The 19,024-nt window shown below is 36.9% G+C and overlaps 1 protein-coding gene across 1 annotated transcript in view; it reads right to left on the reverse strand.

The window, feature by feature from the left end:
• LOC108713546 (dynamin-3) overlaps window positions 1-19,024 on the reverse strand; it is a 162,969-nt gene that overhangs the window by 78,750 nt on the left and 65,195 nt on the right. Inside the window, exon 17 of the mRNA XM_041590555.1 lies at window positions 9,377-9,486. Within this exon, the coding sequence (XP_041446489.1) occupies window positions 9,377-9,486 (110 nt within the window). The remainder of the gene's footprint in view (window positions 1-9,376; window positions 9,487-19,024) is intronic.

The raw sequence follows: 19,024 nt of genomic DNA on the forward strand, positions 1-19,024 counted from the left end.
AAAATAAAAAATGTTTCTAATATAGTCAGTAAGCCAAAAATATAAAGGCTGGAGTGACTGGATGTCTATCATAATAGCCAGAACACTACTTCTGCTTTTCAGCTCTCTTGGTTTCCACTAATTGGTTACCAGGCAGTAACCAATCAGTGACTTGAGGGGTCACATGGGTCATATCTGTTGCTTTTGAATCTGAGCTGAATGCTGAGGATCAATTACAAACTCACTGAACAGTAATGTCCCATGTGGCCCCCCTTCAAGTCGCTGACTAACTCAGAGTTGGAGAGCTGAAAAGCAGGGAGTTGTGTTCTGTTATGTTATGTTAGACATCCACTCACTCCAGCCTTTATGTATTGAATTTTTGGCTAATTGACTATATTAGAATTTTATTTTTTATTTTGCACTGCCTATCTAATACCCAGTTTATATTTTTACACTGAACTGTTCCTTTAAAGGGCATGTAAAGAATAAGGCTAGAAATGCTGTATTTTGTATACTAAATAGAAACATGAACTTACTGCACCACAAGCCTAATCAAACAAATAATTTATGCTTTCAAAGTTGGCTACAAGGGGTCACCATCTTGTAACTTTTGCTAAACATCTTTGCAAGACCAAGACTGTGCACATGCTCAGTGTGGGCTGGGCTACTTAGGCATCGTCATAAACAAAGCTGCTTGAGTTCTGCTTGGCTGGGAAGTAAGGCGGGGGCTCCCCCTGCTGTTCATAAGTATGATTGTTTCCCTGCTCAGCAGTTAAGGACCATCTGACAATTCCTATCCACAGCAGTAAATGAAGGGAGAATTTCACTGCATACAGTCAGGTTTCTTATAAAAACAGTACACATTTTTTAATTAAAGTATATTGGAGATAGGTTTCTTTTTCATTAAAGAAAGTAAAAATGGGATTTTATTTTTTTGCCTTTACATGCCCTTTAAATAAATTAGGAAAACCCTACATTACAGCATTATTTTCACAGTCATTATTTTTCACATCATAAACCCAGTTTATTAATAGTTACTAACTGAAACACTGAAACACTATTAAAACACATATATAAACAAATAGATTTATTTTCTCAACAGGCTAAAGAAGGATATCCTCCCTTTAAAATCTATTGGGACTAGTATTCCCCACATCTCACTGTACCCTATTATTTAAGCTTTATTTGATTTCTATAGATTAGTAAAAGATCACAGTAGATTTGTACCTGTAAAAAAAGTATACAGGTATGGGCCCTGTTATCCAAAATGCTCTGGACCTTGGGTTTTCCAGTTAATGGATCTTTCCATAATTTGGATCTCCATAAGTCTATTAAGGAATCAATTCAATATTAATTAAATCCAATAAGCTGGTTTTGCTTCCAATAAGGATTAATTATATCATAGTTGGCTCAAGTACAATGTACTGTTTTATCATTTTTAAAAAAATCTGAATTATTTTATTAAAATGGGGTCTATGTGAGATGGCCTTCCCATAATTTGGAGCTTTCTGGATAATGGGTTTATGGATAACAGATCCCATACCTGTAGTGTTTTATAGCATCAACTCATCTCTTAAGGGTTCTGTTAGGAAAATATTAATAGGAACTTGGCTAAGTTTCCTTTAGTAATGTCCTTTATATGCTTTCTTGTCTCTGCTTTCCTAATTCAGTTTGCTTTTTGCTCTCTTATAAACCAGGACCCCCCCACTCCATTGATACAACCAATTTTTACCTGTGCAGGGCCGACACACCATTTAAAAGACAGAAGGTATGACTCAATAAATGTTATAAATTAAATCTTTCAGGCAGTGCTTGTGAGAACATTTTGGAGCGCAAAGAGAAGGAAGGGAGCTTTGTTGTTTGCTGTAAAGGTGAGACAAGGATTTAAATGGAATGTTATACTTGGTTATACTAGGTCTTATCATTTAAACAGTGGAGGGAGAGCAACCGAATCTCATTTATAAGCCGGGCAACTGCTTTTTTTTCATATGGTTACATAATATAGACACTTTATAATCAAATTTGGCCACTAAGAATATCAAGAACAGAAACCTTTTATACACACTACCAAACATTAATATACACAGAGATGTAGAGAATCAAAACAGATTCAGATTAAGTAGTGTAATAACGTTCCCTTCAAACATATGTACAGAGTTAAAGCAGCCATTGTTTCAGAGCACCCCCCTCTGCTTTTCATAATTATGAGACCAGCATACCTGGCATTACTAACAAGAACATAAAAAAGTATATTGTCCACTATAAATTATTTACTGGGTAGTGACTTAGCTAATCATGTGCCTTTAAAATGTTACAAAAAAAGCTATTGATTAGGTATTATGTGTTTTCATAATTATGTGAACACAGCTTGTGGATAAGGTATGGGGCTAATGTTTGTACTCAGCCTTAATCTTATTACCGTTTATATTATCTTTAAACAGAACCTTTCTAAAGTACCTGGCAGTTGGGCACACAACAACTTCCTCTGTGAATTTTCAAAATTTGTGAATATATTGGTGAAAACATGTTTGGCAACACATTGTTATGGCAGTGACAGCTAGTGGAAATACAAAAAATAATAGGTGGATAAATCTAAAACTTAGATAAATAACTATTTGCATCGGAAGGATAAAACAAGGAAAAGAGAGATATCAGAGAGGTGTAATGGAGGTGGAGAAAAATGACTGATAAAATGAAAGTACAAGTATAATGATGCCTGAGCTGCTAGAGGACAAAACAATTGATTTTTCTCCAAATATTGTACCTAAATAGAATGTTTTGCAAGCTTCAAAAATGCAATTCCAGACTTACTGAGACAATTTTAAGCTTTTGTTTTTTCTCTACCCCCTCCTTTGTAATAACTCCCTCAATATGTAGCAATGATGGGTTTTTCAAAACTGCTTTAAGCAGTGAAATCAGTTGGTTTTCATGGGGTGTTAGAATCCAGTAGAACTCAAATATAACACGCTACTGAGCTAAAAAGTCCCTATTAAAGAATGAGCATTGCATTATCTATAACACAATTCTCATCCAAGGGGGACATACAGAAGAGGTAAAAATAATTTTTCACATTATACAAACTAACAGCCATGCTATGTCTGTCACTACCACTAGCAATATTTATATTTATATGCACATCAAATAAATAATACATCTGCCCCTAACTTTCTAACATATTTGGCAAATGTTTTATTAAGAAAAACTGCATTAGTTTTCTCATAATTGCATTAGGAAATTTTTATCAGAAGTAGGTGTTACTACAGGTCCTTCTGTCTCTGATATAGCCTGCAGAAGCACATTTATGTATCATTTAAATGGATATGATATACTGTAAGTTTGGTTAGCTTCTCTTTTATTAAAGTTCTAATTCTTTAATGGTCTACTGGTTGGTTCACACATCAACACACAAAGCAAAACAAAAAACACCCCTGCAACCTAAAATATAAAATTCCTTTTAGAAAGCTCTAATGGTGATTTTAACACTGCCATTTGCTGCTCCACTGAGAATTTGGCATATTTTTAATTGTTCAACTTATTTACTGAGACAAGTTTAAGGGTCTGTTTAACCTATGTCAAAGACACAACTTAATACTGTACTACTAGCAGAACAAATCATTTCCACAGAGTTTGTATTTCCTTATACCTATAATTTCTATCATTTCTATAACTCTTTCATTTAAGACTGTCTATCCATCTCAAAAAATAATCCGCCTAAAAAATCATAAAAACCCCCTTCAGCTTTTGATTGACTTAACTGTCTATAAAGCTGCCTTATAATGGTTTGGAGGAAAGTCAGTCTTTTGTGGGATCAGTGTACTTGTGCAAATATTACATAACAGAGCCCAAAGAGAATTCTGAGGTTAACAACATAATGAAATCTTGACCAGAAAACACTTAAGTTTAGTACACTGTATGATATCTCAGCCTGAAGATCATCATGTCCACTGAAATTAGCAATATTTTGCATCAAACAAAAGCAAAAGATTGCAAGAATAAGTCAAAGCATGCAATATTAATACTGATCACTGCTAAATGTTTTCTTTAGCATTATGATCATGAGCCAATAAAAAAAGCTGATGCATTGATCTCACTGCTTAGCATGCTTTCCAAGTGAGAGAATGAGAAATACAGTTTGGAAAATGTTGATACAGAATCTGATCACAATAACATAAATAAAAAGCAACACATTTTCTGCAAGAGGGTTTGCAAGGCAGACTGCACAGTCAGTGTAAACAACAGGTAACTGTGACCAATTAAAAGGCCAAGGATTGTGGTGGGCAGCGGACATTTGTCAACTGATTGGTTGAGTAAGTCAAAATTAGACACAGACAGAAGACAAGTAAAGTCAATCAGGCACAATCAGGACTGTAGAAATCACAAAATAGAGAAACAGATCTAGGCAGCAATTTAAATCAGGCACTAATTCTGGTTCTCAGAAATGCCAGATTAATTAAGCAGTAAATTAATCAGGGTCTATAATACTCCCTACATATATGCAGTTGTGCATATGAAGCTGTGCATCCTTAAAGGGATACTGTCATGGGAAAAACATTTTTTTCAAAATGCATCAGTTAATAGTGCTGCTCCAGCAGAATTCTGCACTGAAATCCATTTCTCAAAAGAGCAAACAGATTTTTTTATATTCAATTTTGAAATTTGACATGTGGCTAGACATATTGTCAATTTCCCAGCTGCCCCAAGTCATGTGACTTGTGCTCTGATAAACTTCAATCACTCTTTACTGCTGTACTGCAAGTTAGAGTGACATCACCCCCTCCCTTTTTCCCCTGCAGCCAAACAAAAGAACAATGGGAAGGTAACCAGATAGCAGCTCCCTAACACAAGTTAACAGCTGCCTGGTAGATCTAAGAACAACACTCAATAGTAAAAACCCATGTCCCACTGAGACACATTCACTTACATTGAGAAGGAAAAACAGCAGCCTGCCAGAAAGCATTTCTCTCCTAAAGTGCAGGCACAAGTCACATGACTGGGGGCAGCTGGGAAATTGACAAAATGTCTAGCCCCATGTCAGATTTTAAAATTGAATATAAAAAAATCTGTTTGCTCTTTTGAGAAATGGATTTCAGTGCAGAATTCTGCTGGAGCAGCACTATTAACTGATTCATTTTGAAAAATTTTTTTTTCCCCATTAAGCATCCCTTTAAGCAAATGTGCAAGTAATAATTTGCCATAATGATCACATGCAGCTATTTATGCAACCTTGTATGATAATTAAACTATGCAATTGCGTACAGTATGTTTTTGGGATAACTGTGTCATGAAATACTGTGGTCACTGTGTTATATAGGGAAAAGAGAACTGTAAAATATATTGCTGGGACCATTATGTCATATTTTGATGGGATTGTGTTATATATTGCTGGGGTCACAGTGTTATAGAGTGCTGGGGCCACTGTACTATTATATTTGTAGATTACCAAAAAGTTATAAGGTTGTGTATGTTACTTTTAAAGCAGGTGTGGATAAAATAGTTGAGTGTCGATAAAGAATGTATCAACCTGTTTAGAGCCAACTCAACCACTGGGGAAAACTGCATGAAGCTCAAGCATTGAAGGTCAGCTTGAACCAAAAAGTTTACAAACATTTAAGATAGAATAAAATCACCTTTGTTTATGATAATATCCTAGGAAAAGCAGTCTGGTGAAGTGGCAAGAAGTGTGGCAGAGCCTTTGCTGGCGAAAATTCACCCTTTAGTGAAATTGCCCCTTTGTGTCTGGGGCAGAGCTTTTGTAATTTTCATGGGTTACAAAAGTTACAGGAACTTTATATAAAAAGTACTTGCGTCCTTTGCATTAGTAATCAAAGTATTTTTGTATTAGGTTTACCCTCAAACATGTAGAAATTAGAGAGTTAACAGGGGAAAGGCTGCGCGCACAAAGTGGAACAACCTTGCAGGTTCTAACCTGATTAACCAAATGATTCTGAGGACTTTGCCATTATTGATCCAATCCAGTCCTGTTGGATATATGCCAGTGTTCTGGGACAAAATGGGGGATAATGACTCGAATATGTATGAGAGGCCATTGGTAGATGAAACAAAGGCCAATATGTGGTGTTCATGCAAATGGCCTGTAGATGCCACTGTGCTCATACTTATACGGTGCATACTTCCAGGTAGCTTAAAAGTGAAAGTGAAAGCTTACTGTTGTGTAATGCCTGCATGACTCTGCTAATAAAGCACTGTTATACTCTACTCATCCTCGGCTACCCAAATTATAACACATATCTCCTTCCACTTACCTTGAAAGTTCATTCACATGCCTGGCCAAATTACAAGAGCATTTCAGCCAAAGCATCAGATCACACAGAAATAAAACTATGAGTTTACTGGTGGCGAGGTTAGTTTATTGGCTACTGCGGTAAGTGTCATTTGAATGCTAAAAAGAAGCAAAAGAGCAATGTAAATAATTTAAACAAAATTAAAACTAAGTGGTGTTCTAAAGGTGGAGCACTCCTTCAATTATCTCTTAATTTAAACAGAAAAGTGGTTACATTTTGACTTCTTAAAACCCTTGAATTCAACCGCTAGAGAACCCTGTTTTACAGTGTGGACTGAATCAAAGACACTTTGGGGCAGATTTACTAAAGTGTGAAGTGGCCATAGCTAGTGAAAATTCGCCAGAAATCCAATCTGCAGGGACATCGCCAATTCACTAACAAGCAGAGACGACAATTCACTAGCAAAATAGACCGTCGCTATGGTTCGTTCGCACTCTATCATCAGGTGACTTTTTTTTCAGGTGAATGGTCGTTTCACTGAAGTGCGGATTTTACTGAACGTTATCTTTTTCGCCAGAGTTGACTTCACCACCTCAGACCAGGCGAAGTACTAAAATGAAGCTAGATCTTCCTCAATCTTATGTCAATTACATCATATCCTGTCTGTCGAAAATGCATTAAAGTTGAAAAAACGCTAGTGACTTTTCCTTTTTTTAACTGGGGTCCTAACAAACTTTTTATGGTTAACATTTTTCCCCGGACATTTCAGTGCCATGGAACATTCATTTTACAGTGGGCTCATGTTTAGAGCATTATATGATCTCTTTTGTCTTTATTAAGGTTCCTTGGACATTTGAAATAAAAAGTGGCCACTTCAAGCATTTGCACCAACATCTCTAATAAAGATGTCCATACAACTTTAATGCACCTGCCCTATTCAAATTGACCTAGGTGTAAGATGACTATCGACTTTTCGCTAGGCATAAATGAACGCTAGCGAATCTTTGTTATGAAATGCTCACACTGAAGTAGTATCACTAGTGAAAAGTCACCAGCGTTCGGCGCCCAGGACGCAACTTCGTATTTTTGTGAATTAGTGAAGTGGCAACTAATTTGCATCTGGCGAAGTGGTGTGAAGTGTACAAAGCGGTCGATGGTGACAATTCGCCCTTTATTAAATCCGCTCTTTTGTCTTTTGTTTTTGAACATACAGAAATAAATATTGCAACCTTTTTTCCCCATTATGAAATGGTGACATATAATTGTAGATACATATTAAGCCTGGGCAGACTGTGCAAAAGACTTGAATAAATTACATCAGAAGGTATTGCCTTATTTTAGGTAGCAACATAAAAAATCTGTATACTGAATACTGTACCCTTTTTAGGAATTCACTAACAAATGTCACAAATGGTCTAACAACAAAAAGCTGAAATAATCACGCCTGCAACATGTAATTACGAAAACTCACACACATACATCCATATGCACACACTCTTCCAATCTGACAAATCCTTCCCTACTGGTTTAGGATTTTCTGGTTAAGACTGAATACAAGACTAAGTGGGGGGCAGGGGAAAAAACAGGAAACCGTTGAAAGTTATACTATATGAAAACCATATGACAGCTGCAAACATCTATGGAACAGATCATAATATGTGTAGGGGCAGAGCAGGACATTGGAGGAAGGGAACAAGAGATGGAGGAAAAACAGTTTCCTAAATATGTGCCTATGGCATGGCTGACAGACATTTGTGGACATAACAGGCTAAAGCAGTTTATGAATAGAAAAAAGAAATCGTGACTGAGACCCCATACTGCAGCATCAATGCTATAGCTCCACTTTTATTCTTGTGGCAGTTACAGTAAAGCCAAGGGGACTAAACGGTAGTTTTAAAAAGTTTAAGGGGTATCTGGTTTGTGTGCCTTTGAAAATGAATATTTAATATAAGTACAATATGCTAAAATAAGAAACTTTCAAATTATAATTAATTACATGAAAACAAAGAAGGGACTAGCAAAAGATAGGCAGAATTTTCTTTCAGATGCAAATTAATTTACAAATAACATTAAAATGATTGTCATTTTTAATGAATGTATATTAAAACGTTGTTTAGAATAACATTAACTTTCATTATTTGGGAGGACATCAACTTTAAAATACATGTAATTTTAAATAGTTTCATAATAGGCACTAGAAATGGGCCTCTTCAACCCTGTTCTGGCACTGATCATTGATATATTTATTTGGGAAATTCCATCATTTTATACTAGAAACCTATTCATATTACTGCCCTATGATCCAGTGGTGCAACTACCTATAAAGCAGAACCCGTGGTAGTGCGAGGCCTGGGCAACAGGGGACTGCGGGGTCTGCTGTATCATAATCCCCCTTCCTAACCTGTCTTGTACCTTTAAAAAAATCGACATGGTCCAGGAGGGGGGGAGGAGAGAATGGTCGCGCCAGACCCCCTCAGTACATTTCTTTGGCTGGGGGGCTCACCGCTCCCAAGATACACCACTGCTATGATCTGTTTTTCATAAAGGAAATAAAAAAGTACAATATGTCAAGCTCAATTTGAAAGTGGAGGATGGGGGGAGGCACATAGGCATCCTCCCCTCTCACCCCCCCCCCAACAACCCACCTCTACCTTGCACCCCAGAATGACGCATAAGGTAGGGGGGTAGGACAAACAGCCTGCATCGGGGCCCGTCCTTACCACCTGCCCTAAGACAGAGTTAACTGTTCTTATCACTCACCTCCAGATTTTTTTCCGGTGCAAGTACATTGCTGAATGAAATAAGGGGTGCATAAATGACCCCTATAATATATAAACTTCAAACAAAATGATCATTTCAGATGCAAATATCCATGTTGGCTAAAATAAAAACAATTCTTATAACAACAATTGCTTTTTAGTGCTCTAACCATGACTTTAACCTGACCTAGTGAATTGTACCTCAGCCATGACTTCCAACAATAAATGTTACTATGGAAGGATAAGGGTATTATAATAGAACAGCTGCAGATCGAATTATTCACCTGTCGCACTGTATAATACATGTGAAATGGAAAAGGGAGTAATTATCCAACGTAGAATAAAACAATATACACTGGACTATACCATCTATGCGGTATTTGGTATGTACTGTACCTTTGCTCGGTGTTGAACAGAGCAAAAATGTGTTTGCTGGACATGAAGCCTTTTTCCACATCACGGACCTTCAGGTTGTCCAAAGGTAGCATGTACTTCTTCTCTTTTTCCTGTTTGGAAAAACGAAGCAAAAACAAACCAATAATCCTGGATACAGTGGACGTCTCACACGGTGCCAACAACGCACGGTATTACTTCCCTCACCTCAATTAAACCTACATGAATCCTGCATTTAGATAGGATGGCTGGGCAGCCAGTACCTGGGAAAACACAGAACTACCAAGTCCCGCAAAACCCTCTATGTATCAATAAAGCTCTGTGTGCCAGCCATGAACTTACATGGGAATGCAGAAGTTATAAAGCCATTATTATTAGAAACAAGTACACATTGCCAAACTATATTAAGCAGGATATTAAGCAAGGTTCAGTCAGTGCAACTGCAAGGAAAATATCATTTTGCATATTTAGAATTTATTAAATAATTGTCCTAAACATTTTCAGTTATATAGGGAGAAGGGGAGGCTTATGCAAAGTAACATATTTACATTATTTACATCACAGATTTTCCCACTAACAAATGTAAGGAGTTATTTACAGTAGACTGGGGAAAGAGGTGCAGATGGGCACTGCTTTTGTATATGTTAATGACCCCTGTAATATCAAAAAGTTAAAGTGGCAGTCAGTGGTGTAACTAGATGTTACTGGGCCCCACAGCAAATTAATTTTAGGGCCCCCAACATATCCAGAGCTTGTCCTTTTTACCAATATATGTTGAAATTTTAATTAATTATGCCCTCATGGGGTCCCCTATAAGTCCTGGGCCCCCCTATAGCCACAGGGCCTGTTTCCTCTGTACTTACACTCCTGGTGGCAGTCATTCAGTTGGTTAAAATTCAATAAATAGACTCAAAGTTGCTTGATCAATGCAGTGTTATTTGTTCAATAAGGCTATTAAAGTTCAACTGCGCCCAATGAGCATAATCACATATCAATAGTTGGCAGATGGTCTATTTTTGGGGAGATTCAGCCTTCATTCATGTTGACTATAGAACTTATGATATTTCATACCTGCCCTTCCTTATCCTGCTAATGTAAACCAATAATTCCAATGTATGATAACTTTTTTTAAAGGGCAAAACCACCCCAAAATAAAAAATTGCCTAATAAAAGAAAAACATGCTTCTAAGCAACTTTCCAATATTCATTTCTTAAAATATGTCAGTGCTTTTAAAGTTATTTGTAAAAACAATTGCTATTGAAAGCAGCATTTGCTTAACTCCTAGTAGTTGCTTTTTTTAAACAATGTTGCAAAACTCTGAGTTCCCCAGCAAAGACAGTTCTGTTAAAACAAACCTGTCACCTACACATAAAAAGTTGTATAATGGAAGACAGTTGTAAATTAAACATGGAACCCAAATTATTTTCTTCATTACAGTATCCATACTTGTTATAAAGGTGTTTAAATATCTGAGCTGTCAATCAAATATTACTTGCCCCGTCTCTATGCCTGAGGCATAGAGGTGGGGCAGTAATTCCTGGATGTCACTGCACTCCTCACATTGCCCCTTTCCTCCTCACACTCTATAATTGTGTAGGGCACTGCACATGCGCATTAGGTCCCCCATTCTGGTGCATACAAAAGATTTTGGGGTGATACAAAATTTGTCTTAAAAATAGGGATGCACCGAATCCAGGAATCGGTTCAGGATTCGGCCAGGATTCGGCCTTTTTCAGCAGGATTCAGATTCGGCTGAATCCTTCTGACGGGCCGAACCGAATCGAAATCCTAATTTGCATATGCAAATTAGAGAGGGGAGGGAAATAGTGTGACTTTTTGGCACAAAACGAAGGATTCAGGGGTTCGGCCGAATCCAAAATAGTGGATTCGGTGCATCCCTACTTAAAAACAGTGTCAACAAAATGGCTGCTTCCTGCTTGCTGTGATTTTGTAATTCCAAGACTGAAGGAAACATAAATTAAATAATAAATACAGTGTAAGAAAGGTTTATTTTACTCAATTAACTTGATGGAAGGTAATTTGGAATTATTTCTTAGGGTGACAGCTGCCTTGTCTTACATTGTCTTACAAAAGTCTAAGCCATGAGGGCAGAGAATATAAAGGGACAGACTGCTTTTGATAGCAATACATATACAAATAACTCAAAAACCATAGAAAATGTGTAACTAGTATATATTGCAAAGTTGCCTAGAATTATGTTTTCTTTTGTTAGGCAAAAAATATTTTTGAGTTGACATTCCCGTTAAGAAATAAAGGAAAGGGCAGAAATGCTATGCCAAGTATAGGTTAACAAAGCCACAAAAATACTGGTTTTCCATACATTTTGATGTGTATACAAGAGAGAGGTCAGAGTTTCAAGTTCTTAGTCTGGAAATTATAGGCTAGTAAATTTGACACCTTCGAGTGACAAGTTATTCGAAATTTTGCTAAGGAATTACATTCAAAATGTTGTCCTAGTGAATGGCATTATGAGCAGTAATCAGCATGGGTTTATGAAGGATAGGTCATGTCAGACAACTTGACTGCTTTTTATGATGAAGTTAGAAAGCAATTGGACAGTGGGGGAGCAGTAGATCTATTGGGATTTGGAAAAACATTTTATACATTGCCTCATAAACAAGTGCTTTCTAAACTAAGGTCTGTTCGTCTTGGTAATATTGTTTGTACATGGGTAGGAGGCTTTAAGACCGGGTACAGAGGGTGGTTGTTAATGGTAAATTCTCTACTTGGAGTAGGGTTATTAGTGGGATCTCACAGGGTTCTGTATGTTGTCCAATTTTAATTAAGTTGTAAGATCATTAATGACTTAGGAGAGGGTATTGAAATAATGTATTTGCAGAATGACATAAAAGTATGCATTTAGAGGAATCTGGACAAACTGGCACTTTGAGCAGCTAAGCGGCAAATAAGATTAAACACCAGTGAGCAGGACTTTAGATTTTCAGGAGAATAGGGTAATTATTTCCCTTTATGACACATTGGTAAGGCCCATCTAGACTATGCTGTGTAATTAGGGAACTGACCAAAGAAGGGCAATTAAGCTGGTTAAGGTTATGGAAATTCTCAATTAAGAAGAAAGACTGAACAAACTGGTAATGTTTACACTGGAGAAGAGTTGTTTAAGGGGAGATATGTTAAAAATGTTTAAATATATAAGGGGAAGATACAGTAGGCCATTCCAGCAGACATGAGAGTATCCACTGAAATCAGAAGAAAAGAGGTTGTAAACAATATTCAAAAAGGGTTTTTTTTATGGGGAGAGAAATTGTAAAAGTTTTTCCCTGAAGTGATTACACTGGCAGATACATAAGATCTTCATGAAAGGATTGGTTGACTTTTTAGCAAGTGAGGAAGCTCTTAGTACAAAGTTGATACAGGGACTGGTCAAATTGCCATCACGGAGTCAGCAAGGAATTCCCCCTCTTACACAAATGAGTTTTTTTGTTGCCTTTCTCTGTATAAACTTAAATCAGTTTACAGGTTTCATTTAGATCAAAACGTTGAACTTGATGGACTTGTCTTTTTTTTTCAACCTAAGTTATATCCAACCAATAATTACAATCAAATATTTCAAAAGATAAACAAGTGATCATTTACACGAATTATGATGCAAACACGCTCCAAGTTTTTTTGGGGGGCACTTAGCTCCTCCTTAGGGGTCAGGGATGGTCATATTCATCCACTAAAAGGGAGGGTATTCTTGAAACAAATGTGCTCATAATTCTTCTACTAAACTGTAGTACAATTATTATTCCCATAGGTCACAATTCCACTGAAAGGGAAACTTTCTTGAGGTTACTTTTTTGTTTTTTTGGTTTTGGTTTCATTCTATATAATTTTTTTCCAGTGAAACGCATTAGCACATTTTTTAATGGTATGCACATTTAGTTGGCGCAGACATTCCCTCTTGCTCACGCTCACTGCGGACTAGTATTCTTTAGAAGAGGGGGACTATTTCCCCTATGATTCACAACAGAGCACTATGCATTCTATTGTAAACTTACTGGAAGTTCATACTCTGAGTTCTGATAATATGCAGCCGGTGCACTTGGAGGCGGGCAAGAACTTAAAATATTGCAAATATGCCACTATGCCCCACAGTGTGCACAAAGGGTCTGCTGTACCCCTTGTGTGCCTGCATTTTTATTGTACATTTACCTAAGTCTGCATTTTTAGAACTAAATCTACTTTCAACAGTAGTTGATAAAGGCTGTTTTGTTGCTGCATAAGACTTGTGGCATTTTCAGGTATTCTACTTTCCACATTGTACTCCCTAAACTCCAAGTGGAATAGCTAGAACTTCTTTAAAAACCAGGAAAACAAAAGAGGAATAACATCAGTTACAGTATTGCATTGTAGCACCAATTTAGTGCAATGTCTGGAGTCATAGAAGAACGCTGAATGTTAGTGGTATGTGACTTAAAATCATTCCAGCTGGTTGGATCAAACTCACATGTACTGTAAATCCCCCAGCGCGCATAAAGCTGAAGCAAATGTTCCAGAAATATATACAGGTATGGGATCTATTATTTGGAATGCTTGGGACCTGGGGGGTTTTCCGATAAGGGGTTTTCTGTAATCTGGAGCACCATCTCTTAAAGCTCCTAACATCGGAGCTTTCTGTGCAATATTCTTCTGGATAACACATCACATACCTGTGTAAACTATCATGATGCATTTAATAACATACAAACCAAGAAGTAGGTAATAGAAATTCTCAAATATGTTATACAGAATTTTTAGCTCTAGACTAAAGTAAGCTCTTTTCTGGAATCAGGTTGGGTGTGAATATCTAATGCTACAAATGACTATAATTAAGGGTCGTGCATGCGTAGCTGTGTCATGTCATGGTTGTATATGTGAGAATTAACAGACTCTGCAAATCACTGAAGGCTGCATTATGATTCACAGCAAATCATAGTAATCAAAGGGTTGATTTCACCCCCACCCACACCCCATATATTTATTATTTCTTGCATAGAACCAACTGTACAACCATCAGGCAGAAAATGAAATTCTGTAGCCCTAGAGTAACTATTTCAGCAACTTCCCTTTATACTCTTATTATGCTTGGACTTGTATTCTCTAAAGCAGAAGGTTAAAGACATGACAAGGCTGCACTTTGCCCTGTTCATTGGCCAGAAACATGTCATCAATCATCGTCACCAAACAATGATTACCATGGAAACACTTGTATATACATTTTAATGGGTAAAAGAAGCAGCTTTTCACTTTTTTTTCAGGAGGAATAATGACATCCAGGTTTGGCATTTCCTGTTCATACGTTTGGCTTTATTCAAAGCCCCTGGCTATGCCTCTGGGCCCCTCACTTCCAGACGTTCTCAGCTGGCTAAGAGCTTTGTCCCCCACACCCACCCCTGTCAGTGCTGTTTTATCATTATGTCTGGATGTGATATTCCTGGCAGACGTTTGAATGTTAAAAAAAAAGAGAGAAAAAGGAAAAAAAATTTTTTTTAACACTTTATGGTAATAAAAAAGTGACTAGAATTCAGCCCAACTAGAAAGCAAAAATTATCTGGACTGAAACTATTCGCAAAATCAATTTAAAATGGTATTTTTATTCAATTTAGGAGTAGCTGCACAAATCTGGTAATTTTATGCAAAGTCTTTGTAAAGCATCTCTTTATAAAATGATTATTTACAAGCTGTTACAATGTCCATCATGACATAAAGCCTGTATCTGCTGTTTCCTTTGGCTCTGTCAGGACAGGGAATTATTCCATATGTACTAAAAATAAACATCCAGGCAATGCACCATAAATACAGTTTAGTATGTCACATACACAGATGATTGGAGTTTTCTAACAAAGCCTATCAAAACCTAAGAATAGGCAAGAAGCATGAGGGAAAGCACCCATTTACGGATTTCAACGGGATTAAACAAAGTTCCTTGGAACAGTATTTAGGTGGTGCAAGCAGGAACAAATGTGTGGGTCACACTCTTTCTGAGGTCAGTTGTATGTTAAACTATGGGTCCAACAGATTTCAATCCAGGTAGTCCTGACCATAGCTGTTAAACTACAACTTCCAGCAGCCCCTAACAGCTGAAGCCTAGTGTAGTCCAACAACAGCTGGAGGCAGTATCATATTTGCCCCACAGAATATACAGCCCTTAGTCGGACCTAAGCACCAATTGCTGTGTATTGCCTTTTGCTATTGCACCACATTGGTTGTTGAATAACACAGACATGGCTACTGAAATTAGTATCAGCAGTAATATTAAAACTTTATTTTGCAATTATAGATCCCAGCTACAAAGTCAGTGGCAAGAACTGGTTCCAAGCTTGCGTAGAATGACCTAAATGGTTAACACGTGGTACTGCTTTGGGTAAAATGCCGGGGGGAAAACCCAAGCAAGTGATGTATGCTTATTATGATTATTATGCTTAACATGCAGGCATTCTTCATTACTATAACACCCCCCATCCCTATTTTAAAGGTAACAGCTTGTCTCAGAAACTTGACTGGATCTACTGAAGCCTCAAAGGTTCTGCTTTGTATTATAATGTATCATTTATAATAAAGTGATTAGGCAGCACCATAGACTAGGGACCAGAATTCTCCCTTGAATAGGGACACATGGAAAAACATTATACATATTAGCATTAGTAGGGATTGTAAGCTTTTTGGAACAGAACCCGCCTTAAATGTGGCAATGTAACTTCATATATTTAATTTGTATTAATGTACAGTAAAAATGAACAGGTTTGTTGTATTTCATTAAGGGTTCATGCTGATGTGAATTGTATTAGCATTACTTTTTAGTAAGCATGACCAGCATACAAACAAATATGAATTTTTTATTTGTTTTCCGTTTGCTAAAACCCACCAAGTTGAAGAATATTTGTGGCTTGTAGATTTTTTCAATTCTCAACATAGTTTTTGCTTCTCTCGTGTTGCTCGAGTCCAATGAAATCCCCACAATAAATAATCGTTGATACGATTGATTGAACGGCTCGACGCATACAAAAAAAGTGCACAAAAAGTAGGATTTCGTTTCTGCTTTCATGAAGAAATGATTTCTTCATACTGCACTATTTTTGTGATTTATTCAGGGATACACTTTATCTTGCAAATTGTTATAGAACTAATGATACAAGTAGCACTACTGATTGTAGGCAATGCTTGTGCAGAGCAATGGGTGGGTCTAAGCAAACACTGGACTACATTTTTTGAGCCGTCAGCAATTAGTTGAGTGCAGTGTTGTTATAACTTGTAACTTTTGTGTGACTGTACAACTGCACCCACTTACAGGCAACATTTAGAGGCAGCACACTAGTTTTTAGAATACAAAGTTTCTACTCCATAGAGAGCGCACCGACATATGTTGGAGTTATAACTCCCAGCATCCCACTGACAGCCAATCTACCTGAAATCATTTATCACCTTGTCCATATAAAACATATCTTTTGTGCACAGCAGAGAGAAGGGCATTAGAGGGACCATCCCTATAATTATTTGCATTCATTTGACTTCATTTTGGAGTTGGTAATTACAGAAATATCTCTTATCTACAAAACCCCAGGTTTTGTGTGTGTGTGTGTGTGTGTGTGTGTGTGTGTGTGTGTAAATGATTCCTAACCTTAGTACATAACTTCTAAAAACTTGTTCTAATACAAAGTACAGTAAATATAACAGTATCACTGCAGTGAAGCACAATGGGAATCACATCAGGAACCATGTAGTGCCATACAACTAAATTAGCCCGTCCTTGCTCCAAGGGCCACCAATTATTAATCCATTGTTTTCCTGGGCCCCTGGGTGAGCCATGCCAACAAGTATGAATGGGGCCCCAATGGGAAAAAAACCCATGACTACATACATGATCCACCCCAGTCACACCCACTGTATTAAAACCTTGCCATTGATCCACACAAACCTTACTCATGCTCCTATAAGCCTTGTCCATTCACAGCTTACTACTTGCATTTTTACATCTCTTAGGATTTTACATCTCTTAGGATTGTACCCCCCTTGATATCACCCAGTTCAGGAATAATCAGTGCATGCTCCATTTTCATTCGGCTTTGCACATCTTTTTATTTGAATCTTTCATTTCAAAGATATTTTTTACACACCTGAAATACTATGTTGCTTTAAATAAAGAAGACTAAAATGGTACTATGTTGCTTTAAATAAACAATACTAAAATGTTACTATATTGCCTTAAATACACAAGACTAAAATGCATTAGAGATTTCAGAGACAAAGGGATACATTGGACAGCTTGCAGTATAATGGGTTCAGATTGGTATTCTGTTACTAGATTCATTATTCTTTTTCTGATCATTTTGTCAGTTCTGATAATATATATATATATATATATATATATATATATATATATTATATAATATATATACACATAGTCGCATGGAACAGTATATTTCAGGCAGGTATGCTACTGTTTCTACTTCCTTCATGTCAAAAAGTAAGCACTGACACTATTCATTATGTCTGGCATTGTAGATATCTGTATACCAGCTACTGCCTCAAACAATTATTGGGAAGGTGTGATCCTCCTCAACAGTAAGTGGAAATTCACTAACACAGGTACAGGTCAGAACAGAGAACAGATAAACCCTTTCCAGAGGTTTTGCACATGTTATTTATACTTCCCCCTGCACTCACTCATGCTCTGGTTAAGACATTTTTCTGGCATAACCCAATTTTATTTATTAGTATGCTGTGAATTTACAGCATAGCTCCATGCCCAGAATAGTGTTCTCTAAATCAAATTGAATGGGGAAATTGGGCACTTGTGGCTGGTTTAAAGAAGCATGTATGGGCATTAAGTACCTTAAATAAAATAAGTAAAAAAAAACCAAATACTGCCTACATTCATTTATGCGCTTTGTTCATTGCATTTGTGATTGTAAATAAGGCCTATAGTGTATGCACCAGTTACGGCTCAGACACCTGCCACCAGTTGTACCTCTCATAGTGCATTTGGCACAAGAAAAAGAGCACAGAGTTCTACATGCAACAGTATCAAGTGTTTAATGCCTAAGTGTATGCAGTGTTCTCAGTCAGGGTACAACTTTCTGTCCTATGTACTTGGGTTTGAATGGTAAAAAGACAGAGCACTAAGACACTAAACGTATGGCCAACTTCTTAAAATGGAGTTGTCTGGCTTGTGGCCTTCCAGCTTTTATACTATAACTTCAACAGTCCTACATGTTAGAAATCTGTAGTATATAGTTATGAGATCCATTATCTGGAAACCCATTATCCAGAAAGCTCCATATTATGGAAATGCTGTCTCCCATAGATTTTATTTTATCCAAATAATCCAGATTTTTAAAAATGATTTCCTTTTTTTCTGTAACAATAAAACAGTAGCTTGTACTTGATCCCAGCTAAGATATAAATAATCCTTTTTGGGATTAAAATTGGTTTATTGTGTTTATTGAACGTTTACATGATTTTCAAGTAAACTTAATGTATGAAGATCTAAATTACAGAAAGACCGTTATCCAGAAAATCCCAGGTTCCAAGCATTCTGGATAACAGGTCCCATACCTGTAATAGTGTAATAGTACCTAGTACTTAATCCAAACTAAAATATTAATCCTTACTGGAAGCAAAACCAGCCGATTGGGTTTATTTAA

This window comes from Xenopus laevis, chromosome 4L, assembly GCF_017654675.1.
Source record: "Xenopus laevis strain J_2021 chromosome 4L, Xenopus_laevis_v10.1, whole genome shotgun sequence".
In the NCBI taxonomy this organism is placed as follows: Eukaryota; Metazoa; Chordata; class Amphibia; order Anura; family Pipidae; genus Xenopus; species Xenopus laevis.